The 12694-nt window shown below is 40.5% G+C and overlaps 1 protein-coding gene across 5 annotated transcripts in view; it reads left to right on the top strand.

The window, feature by feature from the left end:
- The window catches only part of Kansl3 (KAT8 regulatory NSL complex subunit 3), a 35167-nt gene that overhangs the window by 4304 nt on the left and 18169 nt on the right, over positions 1–12694 (top strand). For 4 of the 5 annotated variants that reach the window (XM_013351068.2, XM_013351069.2, XM_005359919.2 and 1 more), the window contains 4 exons: positions 1109–1279; positions 8464–8554; positions 8669–8854; positions 12392–12523. In XM_013351068.2, coding sequence (XP_013206522.1) covers positions 1109–1279; positions 8464–8554; positions 8669–8854; positions 12392–12523 — 580 coding nt within the window. Of the gene's footprint in view, positions 1–1108; positions 1280–3727; positions 3857–8463; positions 8555–8668; positions 8855–12391; positions 12524–12694 lie in introns of those variants that run through there. The other variant, XM_005359920.2, reaches the window with a different exon arrangement.

The following is a 12694-nucleotide window of genomic DNA, read 5'->3' as shown; positions in this document are numbered from 1 at the left end:
CTGAGTTCTCTGAAAGAGCAGCAAGCACTTCAAACTGCTGAGCCATCTCTCTGGACCTGAAGAACAGAACCCCTCCTACACAAGTCAGATTTTCTGTATCCTTGGCTATCGTGGAACTTGCTCTGAAGACGAGGCAGGCCCCAAACTCAGAGATCCATCTGCCTCTGCCTCCTGAGTGCTGGTATTAAAGGCATGCATACACTGTATGAGGAATAAATTTTTAATCCTAATCCTATTTTGCCGTAATAGGTTTAAGTAGCCCTCTGTGGCCTATAGCTTCTGCATTTGAACAATATGCCTAGATAGCCAATTATTTGCTTGTGGATATATTTATATATATATATATATAGGTTGTTGTTGTTAGCTGCATTTTAAAAAGACTTTGGAGCCACTGTGGTAGCTCATGCCTATAGTCCTAGCATTTGGTGAGGCTGAGGCAAGAGAAGTGTCAGGAGGTTAAGGCTAGGAGCTGGAGAGAGATGAGTCAGCAGTTAAGATCACATACTACTCTTTTTGTTTTTTTTGTTTTTCGAGACAGGGTTTCTCTGTGGCTTTGGAGCCTGTCCTGGAACTAGCTCTTGTAGACCAGGCTGGTCTCGAACTCACAGAGATCCGCCTGCCTCTGCCTCCCGAGTGCTGGGATTAAAGGCGTGCGCCACCACCGCCCGGCCACATACTACTCTTAAAGAGCACCCATGTCAGATGTCTCTGGCCTCTGTGGTCATGAGCTCATGTGCACATAACCACTTGCATACATACACAAAAATTGTTTTAAAAATCTTAAATAAAACAACAACCAAGTTCAATGCTAGCCTAGACAACATAGTCAATTTCAGGCCAGTGTGAAACTGCTTCAAAAGGAAAAGACCAAAGCCACTAAAAGTATAATGACCTTCCATTTCCCAAGCCATACCAGGGAGAGAGCAAGATGATAGTGTGGGAAAGATGACTTTGGATCAGAATTTTCTTATGGATGTGATGAGCTTACTCATCATTTAAAGCTAATTATGTTCAATAGACATTTTTTATTTGGCAACAGGATGATTGCTAAGCACTTATGTTGTGTGAAGTGTGTGTGGCTTGGTCCTATTTTCTCACCTGTTTACAGTGAATCAGACGTTCCAATAGATGTGGAGACAGTCACGTCAACTCCTGTTCCACTGTATGACAATCAGAAGGCGCGAAGTGTGATGAACGAGTGTGAGCGGCATGTTATCTTCGCCAGGACAGATGCAGATGCTCCTCCTCCACCAGAAGACTGGGAAGAGCATGTCAACAGGTAGGCAATGGTCACTTTGGGTTAGTACCTGTGATTCTTGGATATCATCTTCATTGAAAATTTTGCTGGGGTTTATTTTATTTGTAGCTGTGTAAATGGAGATGTTCTTTTTATTCTGCATTGTATCTCAGCTCACTGCTATGAACCACTTGGCAGGAGGAGTTGCATCTCAGTTACCTTCCTCACTGTCCCTAACTATCACATTGACTGATGTACATAGTGACAGATGTCTGTAGTTGCAGCACCTTGGAAGGCCTAGGCAGGAGGAGGACTTGCACTTAAGAATTCAAGATATGTCTGGACAACATAGTGAAACCTTTATTTTTATAAGAGGTAGGGGTTTGGAGATAGAGCACAGTGGTAAAGCATTTTCTGGCATGTGTGAGACCCACACCACAAAACTATATGATGTGCTTGACCTAAAAAACTAAATTTATATTTGTAAGATCTGCATTTATATGATCTGCAGTTAGGTTAATAAATGTTTGGAATCATGTGTAAAGCTAATTATGCCTGAATTGCTTTAAAATACAATTTTTGAGGTTGGGGATATAACTCCATAACAGAATTTAATTTAAAAAAAGGTGAGAGGGACTAGAGAGATGGTTCAGAGGTCAAGAGATGTACTGCTCATCAGAGGACCATATCTTAGGCAGCTCACAACTACCTGTAATTCCAGTTCCAAGGGGAATGCCTCTGTTCTAGTTGGGCACCTGAATGCACATGTACATATCTACAAATGTGCACACACACAGTTAAAATATGACTTTTAAAACATATGGGAACAAATGTATGAAAGAATTAAAGGACTTTTAAAAACCAGTTAATGCTTATTACAGTCATTTTTTTAAAAGATTGATTTTATATTCATATATATTTGTCTATGAGTATATGCCAGTGTATACCATGTGTGATGGGTGTCCTTGAAGGCCAGAAGAGATTGTTGGATCCTCTGGAGCTGCAGGCACTTGTGGATTGTCTGATACGGATGCTGGGAACTGAACTCTAGTCCTCTGTAAGAGCAGCAAGTGCTTACAATTGTTGAGCCCTCTTTATTGATTTTTGAGACAAGGGTCTCTTTTCTGATGTAGACTCCCTATGTAACTAGTCTTGACTTGATCCTTGTGCCTCTACCTTCTGTATGCTGGGATTATAGGTGTGTCACCCCCATGTGTTGCCTTTATTTACTTTTATAAATGGTTTTATTGTGAAAGCCAAGTCTGGCCCACACACATGGTCACTAGTTTCTTAATTTATAAGGAAAGATAAAACTGCAAAGCAGAAGAGACACTGGAGTGCCTGGCTAGAGTGTCCAGTCCCAGTTGAAAAGTCTGAGAAGGAATTCTGTTCCCTGGGGTGGGTACGTGGAGAATCTTTACAGGAGAAAGATGTGCACACCAAGTAACTAGGGTGCCCTTTCACCTGCTGGGTGCTACAGAATACACTTGAGAGATTCTTATCTTTGGCTTGTCTTTCTCTAGTCTCAAAGTGAACCTCCATCTTCTATTAGGACAACCACTGCACACTGATAGGGTTTTATTATTCTGAAATAAATTGTGGCTGTGTTTTGGTGTCTGGTAAGATTTGGGTGGTGTTTTAATATCAACAGGCTTTAAGCTATCTCTTTGGTTAGGTCACTTTTGCAGATAGCTGATTTCATTATTTGTTAGTACTTACTAGCTCAAGAGGTCATCATTTTTCTGTAGCTTGTTTGGAAGTTTGCAGTTGCCTCTGTTGTGATTATAATCATCATATTGCCCTCTTTCTCTTGATTGTTAAACTGCTGCTTCCTTTCCTGTATAAGCCATGTAAAATTACAGTTTTCCACGCTGAGACCTCCATGGACAGCTCTATAGGACAACTCCCTATAATCTAGATTTTTATCTTCAGGGAGACGACTGATTGGCTTGTATCTGTAGAGTCAGAAACTTCCATTCTTTGGTAGGGCTCTTTTCCCTGACCCTTGAATTATTCAGTAGAAACTTCCTACAGATCAATTTGTGCGTAGGAAACAAAATCTACTACCATCATCTAATCCTAGTTTTATCTAATGATGGCTGGTATTTGATGAAATGGTTTCAATCTCTGTTTGATTTAATTGTCTTGATCAGGCAGGGGTTGTTAAACTGATCCATGTGCCAAATTTGGTCCATTGCTTGGTTTTGTATGCCTTAAGAGTAGTTTTTGTTTTTAAGTGTTTGGAGAAAAAGATATTATTTCATGACACATAAAATTTTAATTTCAGTGTCTATGATTAACAATTAATTGAAATGCAGCTATGCCTATTAATGATATTGCCCATGGCTGCTTTTTCACCAAAACAAAGAGTTTTGTGGTTATGTCAGGGACCATATGATCTATAATCCCTCATGTGTTTACATTCTGATTTCCTATCCAAGAAGTTAGCTGACTGGGTCTGGGTCATGTTCTTGTGTTTGTGTGTCACAGTCATATACCTTGGAGGATTGTTGAAAATTCTATTTGGTGGCCAGTAATATAGTCCTGAAGATGTTGGGCCAGCTATCCCCCATCTGTTCATTCATCAGATAGAAAGTTGCATTAGATGCATTTGCTCAGGTGAGTTTTAAAACATTTAAGTTTTGTTGTTGGTTGTTTTGTTTTTTTGTTTTTTAAATCTAGTACTGGAAAGTAGGCTGTCTATCTTAGAAATTAGAACTTTAGATATTCAACCAAAAATCTTCTCATTCTCCTTTTCTGAACTTTATGTAATTATGTACTATGATATGTATGTATATATCAAGTCGAATATTTGGTATTTCAAGTCCTAAACTGTTGGATTGTTTTCCCTCCTTCCTTACCACTTGCCCATTTTCTTTTTCTTTCTTTTATTCTTCCCTTTCTTAGTTATGTGATTTAATTGAGCTTTTCTGATGTTTTTTGTCTTGCTCTGTTTAACTTTTCACTTAAAAAAATTTCTTTAGACTGGGCATGGTGATGCACACATAGAGTTCCAGTGCTTAGGAAGCAGAGGCAGGTGGATCTCTGAGTTTGAAGCCATCCTGGTGTGCATAGTGAGTTCCAGAACAGCCAGGGCTATGTAGAGAGACCGTGTCTCACAAAACAAATAATGAATAAATGAACGAGTGAATAAATAAACAAACAAATTAATAAATAAGAGGATCTTTTTTGTTTGTTTGTTTTAAATACTTTTCAATGGGGCCAATGAGGTAGAATTTGCCAAAACACAAGCGTGGTACAAGTTGACCTGAGTTCAATTACCAGAACTCATGTAAGATAGGAAAAGAATTGCTCTCCAAAGTTCTGACCATATAAGTGCCATGGCATGTGCCTCCCTCCTAAATACATCACACCTAGTCCCATGCACATACACAATTAAAAAAAATCTGGGGTTGGAGAGATGGCTCAGTGGTGAAGAGCATTTGCTGTTCTTGCAAAGGGCCAGAGTTCTGTTTCCAGCACTCAAGTCATGGCTTATAACCATTGTAACTCTGGTTTCAGGTGATTCAGTGCCCTTTTTCTGACCTCCATGTCCTTTAGACATTTTTGCGTTGAATCAGTCTCCCTTGGAACAAAATCAGGGAATTAATAATTACCTTTGAAAATACTGGGATTGTCTGGCTTTGTGGCATATGTCTATAATTCCAGCCTTTTGGAAACAGAGATAGGAGAGTCTAAATTTGATGACAGCATGTGTTACATAGTGAGACCTTGTCTCTTTAAAACAGAAAAAAAAAAGGGAAAGAAGAGTCAGATTTTTAGGACCAGCGTGCTATTTTGCTTGCTTTAGCTTAGATAAGCCTGACATCAGCATATCATTCAGGTTGGTCAGACTGAAGAAAACAAAAGACTATCTGATCTCATCTATGGAGCAAAGAAAATGCATTTCTTGCACTCATGAAAATTAAATAGATTTAGGCCCAGAGGGAGGGCAGTTGACTCACCACAGTTCCCATCAGCTCCTTGACTGTTTAGGCTTGTATTTAAAATTTGGTCTCCTGTTTTTAAATTTTTACTTAATTATATCTTTAGCATGCTCTTTATCTTAATCTTTGGTTAGATCTTTTCCCTCTGCCCATTTAATTTTTCAGCCTCCCACGGAGCTGACAGAATGCGTAGAACATGTTTCAATTTGGTTCACTTTGTTGTATGTGTAGCAACAGTCACAAGAATTTTTTTCCTGAGACTTTAGATTCTGTGTGGCTTTCAATTTTAATTTCATGTGTTGTATGGTAGTCTATTCTAAATATATTTTTACTTTGTTGTTCAGATCATACTTCTTCCTCATATCATTTTGGATTTCATAGTGGAAATAGAGTAATAACTAAGGAAGGGCTGAGAGATATGGCTCAGTGGGTAAGATACGGCTTTTGTGTAAGCATCAGGGCCTGAATTTGGGTCTTCAGCACCTACATAAAAAAAGCTGGGTATGGCAATATCCATCTGTGATCCCAGTGTTTGAGAGGAAGGAGATGGGGGTCCTTGGAACTTGCTGGACAGCCATTTAGTCAATCATTGAGTACCAGGGTCTGTGAGAGACCCTGTTTCAAACAATATGGAGAAAGATAAAGAGGACACCTAATAAATTCAACCTCTGGCTTCCACATGTATGCACATTGACACCCCATCCACGTTATACACTACACACACAATAATCTTAGTGCTTACAGATAGAATTCAACTAATGATTAAAAAACAAGAAGTACATTAAAATGGAAATATATCTGTTTCCAGAAAGCCTTTTCTATACTGTTTGTGGACATTGTTTCCTCCCATGGCCACATGTAAGTCTCAAGACCACCTGAGAATCACTGTACATGGAGAGATGCTACTAGGGTAAATACACTGTACATTTCAGTGATCTAAAGGGAAAGGAAAACATGAACTATTGTGCTTGACTTTCACATTCTAACAAAGGGAACCAAACACAGAATGGCTGGAATGTGAGGTAGTGATATTATTGGAAAATGGAGCTAGAGAATCCCACGGTGGTATAAAAGGTTCAAAGAGGCCTAAGTAGAAGGTGATATTTAACAATGATCTCGCAGGAGAGGAAAGAGGACATTACTGTTAAAAGAATGAAAAGGCTCCAGATACAGGGCTATGCATGATACACGTGAATGTAAGGGAATGGATAATATTGATCAGGGACAGAAAAGCACACTAAACTAAACCTGAGTGACAATCATTGGGTGATGAAATTAGGAAGGTACTGGGATCCACATGGGTCATTGCAAGAACTTTAACTTTTTTTTTCATTTTATTTGTTGTGTGTGTGTTTTGCATGTATGTATACATGTATTCGAGTGTACATGCAGATTATAAAGCTGTTATCACATGTGTTTCTATAGATAGAGGCTAGAGGTTGATGTCTGGTATCTTCCTCTGGTTTCTACCTTAGTTTTTGATATAGACTCTCTCAGTGAAGAGATTGCTGATTGGTTAGACTGACTAGCCAGCACGTCCCTGGGATCCTTCTGTCTCACCCCACTCCTGAACCCAGCATTAGAGTTAGAGACATATGTCACCATGCCCAACTTTTACATGGGTGTTTGGGGATACAAATTGACGTCATTGTCCTCATGTTTGCATAGCGATCACTTTCCCCTAGAGCCATCTCATTAGCACCAGGTCGTTGGGGTTTTTTTGTTGTTGTTTTTGTTTGTTTTGTTTTTTCGAGACAGGGTTTCTTTGTAACTCTGAAGCCTGTCTTGCAACTAGCTTTTGTAGACCAGGCTGACCTCAAATTTACAGAGATCTGCCTATCTCTGCCTCTTGAGTGCTGGGATTAAAGGCGTGCACCACCACCGTCTGACTGGGTTTATAAATTTGTTTTTTGGAGTTATTTGTGCTGATTTGTTTGTTTTTTCGAGACAGGGTTTCTCTGTGTAACTGTCTAAGCTACCCTGGTACTCGCTCTATAGACCAGGCTGGCATTGAACTCACAAAAATCACTGTCTCTGCCTCCCTAGTGCTGGCATTAAAGCTGTGCACCACCACCACCGTGCTAAGTATATTGGGAGTTTCTTGATGGCAGAGAGAGTGAATAAAGTTTAAATGTCTTCTATTGCCGTACTCCTCCTGTCTTTAAGATTATTAGTCATAGTTCGGATATCAGAATTACTGAGATTGGGAGTGATGTTAATAAGCTCTATACTGCTACGTTGGGAGTGAAGTGTGGGGCTAAGATCAATAGATATGCTGGGCAGTGATGGTGCACGCCTTTAATCTCAGCACTCAGGAGGCAGAGGCAAGCGGATCTCTCTGAGTTCTGGGCCAGCCTGGTCTACATAGTGAGTTCCAGGACAGTCAAGGGTATACAGAGAAACCTTGATTTGAAACACCAAAAGTAAACAAATAAAAGGAGAATAATAGGATAGACTTGTGATTGCAGAGTTTACAGCTGAGTTTAGAAGGGCACAGAGGGCTGTGAAAAAATAGGGAAGGCGAACATTTATGTTATTGTCATGTACTAGGTTAATGTTAACGTCATTTTGCTAGTTTTGTAACAAAAAATGTAAACTGGGATACAATATTGAGGCATTGAAGAATTGTGATAATAGTTCTTTTGCATTTTTGCTTTTCAAACTGATTTAAAAAGAGCTCTTGCCTTACTCTCATGTTTCTAGTATAGTACATAAAGATGCTTACTAAAGCCGGGTGGTGGTGGTGCATGCCTTTAATTCCAGCACTCAGGAGGCAGAAGCAGGCGGATCTGAGTTCGAGACCAGTCTGGTCTACAAGAACTAGTTCCAGGACAGGCTCCAAACCCTGTCTTGAAAAACCGAAAAAAGAAAAAAAAGATGCTTGTTGACATTGTGGCATATGTTGTAATCCCAACATTCTGGAGGCTGAGGAAGGAGGAATTTGGAGTTTGAGTTCAGTTTGTTGTGAGACCCTATCTGGAAAATAAATAATCAATAGAATTTAACTGTGTACTGGTGCCATGTCTTTGGTTACTAATATGATTATTTTAGCCACCAGATCGATAATTAGCTTTGCAAACACTCAAAGACTCCAGACTGGTCCTGACTTGTAGTGTATGGTGAGCCAATTCGTTGGCAGAATTGGGACCAAAATTTTATGCTCAGTGCAGTATGCTTTCATAATGGGAACAAAAATGTGATAGTATCTCTTTGTATAGTGGACATATATGGGAAATGTCCTTAAGGTTACACTTTAATTCCTCAGAGTCTCTGTTACAGGACTGGCTGGACAGTGGCTCAGAGCAAGCTGTTCAACAAGATCCTCAAAGCCCTGCAGTCTGACCGACTCGCACGCTTGGCCAACGAAGGGGTAAGACATCAGAAATCTGTCTATAATTAACTCTTAGTTCAGGCCTCACTGATTGACTGTGTTCTGTGTTGTCATGTGCCATCCCCCCAACCTCTTTTCATGAACATCTTTTAGGCTTGCAATGAGCCTGTGCTGCGTCGTGTTGCTGTGGACAAGTGTGCAAGGAGGGTGCGACAGGCTCTGGCAAGTGTAAGCTGGGACACCAAGCTGATCCAGTGGCTACATACCACCCTCGTGGAGACCTTGAGTCTGCCCATGCTGGCTGCTTACTTGGACGCTTTGCAGACACTGAAAGGGAAGGTGAGGCTTTTGTTACTTTTTCCTAGCAGTAGTTTGTATTTGCTGTGGGTTCAGGGTTTAGATTTGGACAAGACCATTGTGACCAGGTCAGCATGGTTGAGTCTAACAATTTGAATGTTAAAATAAGAAAAAGGTATCATTTTAGGCTTATGTTTGCTATAAATTTCTTCAGTCTTCCATCTTTTGGATGAGGTGTGGCATCTGAAAACCAGAATACATATTTAACCTCTATAGCCTTGCAGTTTGTGCTTTAAGTCATTGGTGAATTGAATTGTGGTGGAGGAGATGAGGGTTTTACCAAGGAGGACTGTCAATAAGGAGGCTGTGAGAAGCAGATCTGTGGTGCTCAGAGAGCCAGGAAATTACATAGCAAGGAACTTTCTGACACTAAGTCTCTTCTCATCAAGTGATGAACCATTGACTGGGTGTAGTGGTACATGCCTTTAATCCCAGTACTGTAGAGGCAGAGGCAGGTGGCTCACCATCACTTGATGGTGTTGTAGCCTGGTCTACACTGCAAGTTCATTTCTGTAGGGATTGAGGTAGAGATCTTGACACAAGAGCCAGCATATGAGAAGCCCACAGTAACTACTGAGGATTATTTAAGTGGTCCTCATAGGGGCTTGAGGAGTATGTGTGTGCTTTGCTCCAGCACAGGGTGGCCTTAGGCAGCGGTACTTAGTTCAGTTCTTCACCTTCTTTTTCTTTTACATGGTGGTACTGGGATGGAGTCCAGGCCCTTGCATTTGTCCAGTCATTAGTTCTCTGAGTCATGTCTTCAAAACTTCTGATTTTATTGGTTCTTAATTGGGATTTTTTGTGAAGTTGCAGAAGGCTGAAGAAAACTGACTTTGTGCCAAAGTGAAAACAAAACTCAGGACTAGATACAATAGATACATGTGTGGTAGGATATTTGACCTAATCTTTTTCATCCACCTAATACTTATCTTGTATTTATAATGTATCAGGCATGGGAATGAGCAAAAAGAAACATATTTGGTGAGTAGTGTGCTTTAGAGACGAGTGTTGGTAGTGCCTGGGGCAATAGTAGCTCTGCCACACTTGCTGTGACCAGAATTTAGATGCAATACCCCTTGCTTGAAAAGTTTGCGCTGGGTGGTGGTGGCGCACGCCTTTAATCCTAGCATTCGAGAAACATAGGCGGTGAATCTCTGCGTTCGAGGCCAGCGTGGTCTACAGAGCTAGTTCCAGGACTGGCTCCATAGCTACTGAGAAACCCTGTCTCAAAAAAACAAAAGAAGAAGAAATGAAGACAAGTTTGCACTACTTCTGGTTTAAGATACTAGTGGGGTATGCCTTGTGTAAATGAACTGAGAGGTATTTTGAGCATGACAGATGCCTATTGTGGACTCAAGTGTAAACAGTGGGTCCCAGTGCTACCTGGACATACTGCTGGCTTCTGGTATGGTTTAAGTGGAATGGCATGAGTCTGTCTATTACACCACTAGTCAGCACATTGAATATAAGGTACTATATACCCTGGGATCTCTATGGTGATCCAGATTTAAAGCTATTAATGAATATGGGATTATTTTGCTTTAAAATACTTGTTAGGTGTTAGACAGCAACTGACTCTTAGCCTAGCTATTTTCACCTTTAATTTCATTATGAAGAGAGCAGAGAAGGGACAGCAAACTCAGGGTCTTAATTGTGTTGAGACAGAATGAATGTAGGGCTGGAAGAGCTGGGGAATCCTGATCTTATAGCTCCTAAGGGAAAGTCAGTTACAGATGACTTATTTCATGTTGACAGTGAGCCTCAGACTTTTCAGCTTCATAGGTAAACTCTACTGCCTGAGAAAGCTTTATAGTGCTCAGTGAGAATGGCCAGTTTGGGGTGGTGATCCTGGGGCGGTTAAAGCAGTTTGGCTTTAACCCTTGTCACTGTGGTCTCCTACTTCTGTGCTGGAATCTGTTGCTTAAGTCCGCTTGGGTCTGGAATAAACACCACACATCCTTGCCTTTTGTCTCACTGGGTAACCTGTCTGGCCTAGAACTTGCTATGTAGACCAGACAGTCTTTGAACTTGCTTTAATCCTCTTCTTTCTGCTTCCCAAGTTCTGGGATTACAGGAATGGCCTACCATGCCCAGCTGTGCTGGAGTGCTGATGTTGAGTTGCCTAACCTAAGCCAGTTTCACTATATGTGTTGTTGCTTCAGATGTGAATTTCCTGTTGACCTGCCCTGCTCTGTTGGATGGCTGAAATAGGGCTTCTTTTCTTCCCATGGCAGTTAGCAGTGCCCCTCATTGGTTTGTCTTTCTCACCCTTTGAGGTTAAATCCCTCTGCAGGAATAGCTTGGTGCTCTGTAAGAGCAGCTACTGTATAAACATTAACTTCTATGAGTTAACTGAGGCAGTCTAGAGATTATAATTTTCAAAATCTCATGTGGAGATCCTTTTAGTATCTCTTCTTCCTATGTTGTTTATTTACTTGTGTTTTTGAGGCAGGATTTCCCTTTGCTGGCCTTGAATTGGATATCCTCCTGCCTCAGTTTCCTGAGTGTTGGGCCCAGATTTCAAATCTATTAGACTACTTATGTGAAGCATATTTATATGGAGGACAGATGAAGGATTTCAAGTAACATACCACAATGCATTATCTGTTTTATTTTAATTATTTTGTGTGTTATGGATCAAACCAGGGCCTTACAAATCCTAGGTAAGAGTTACTCCCAGCTTCTAACCAGTCTGCATGTCTCTCTCTCCTTCTCTTCCTCTTCTCTCCCTCCTTTCTACCTCCCTCCTTCCCACTCCTGAGTTAGGAATAGCTCATCTTAGCCTGCTGCCTTTGGAGTTTTATGCCTACCTCAAACCATATTCTCTAGTTTCTGGAAACCGTTTTAAAATACCTATGAATCTACCTTTAACACTTAAAAATCTTTCTTTCTTTGAGATTGTTTTGACTTCTCTGTGGGTATTGTGGGATTCATGAAGATATTTCTTTGCAATATAAACATCAGCATGTCTAAAACCTATATTTATATATTGGTGAGGTCACATTTTTGGGGGATAGTTAAAAACAGGATATGATATAAATCACAATATGCATAATACAGTAGGATATATTTTGGGGAAACAATAACAGGTTTCATTATACTTGTCTCAACTTGAAGGCTATATCCAGAAAATAGCGCGGATGTTTGTTTGTTTTTTTTTGAGACAGGGTCTAATGTCCCAGGCTGTCCCCTTTGTAGCTGAGGTTGACATTGAATTTTTGATCCTCTGCCAAGTGCTGGGATCACATAGGAATATGTCACCCTGACTTCTGTGTGTATCCTGATGAGAAAAGTACCCAAAGTACAGTCATCTGGGAAAGGGGTGGTGGAATAAACTTCAGTCCATTGATACAGCTCACCAAATTGCCTTCCAGAGGATCATCTCTGCTTTCCTTTCACAGTGGGAGTGTACTTTGGCTGTGCACAGATTTGATATGCATAAGAGCTAAGAAGTGGGTTACTGCCCTGCTGCTGGAGGGAAGGTTTCTCACTTCACACTGGAAATATCCTTCTTTGTAGATCCCAACTTTGATCGACCGCATGCTTGTGTCATCCAACACAAAGACTGGGGCTGCAGGAGCAGAGGCCTTGTCACTCCTCCTCAAGAGGCCATGGGACCCTGCTGTTGGTGTGCTTTCTCACAACAAACCAGTAAGTTGGTTGTTCAGCCTTTACTGCCACATAAAATGTTCAGGCTGATCCTTAGAGACTTGGCAGGGAAGATAAGTGACTTAACTTTTTTAGTAATAGCTTGGGTTCATTTCTTTTTTTTTTTTTTTTTTTTTTTTTTTTTGGGGGGTATTTTTTTTTTTTTTTTTTTTT

This window comes from Microtus ochrogaster, linkage group LG2 (genome assembly GCF_000317375.1).
Source record: "Microtus ochrogaster isolate Prairie Vole_2 linkage group LG2, MicOch1.0, whole genome shotgun sequence".
Taxonomy (NCBI): domain Eukaryota; kingdom Metazoa; phylum Chordata; class Mammalia; order Rodentia; family Cricetidae; genus Microtus; species Microtus ochrogaster.
This window is presented reverse-complemented; position numbering and strand designations above follow the sequence as displayed.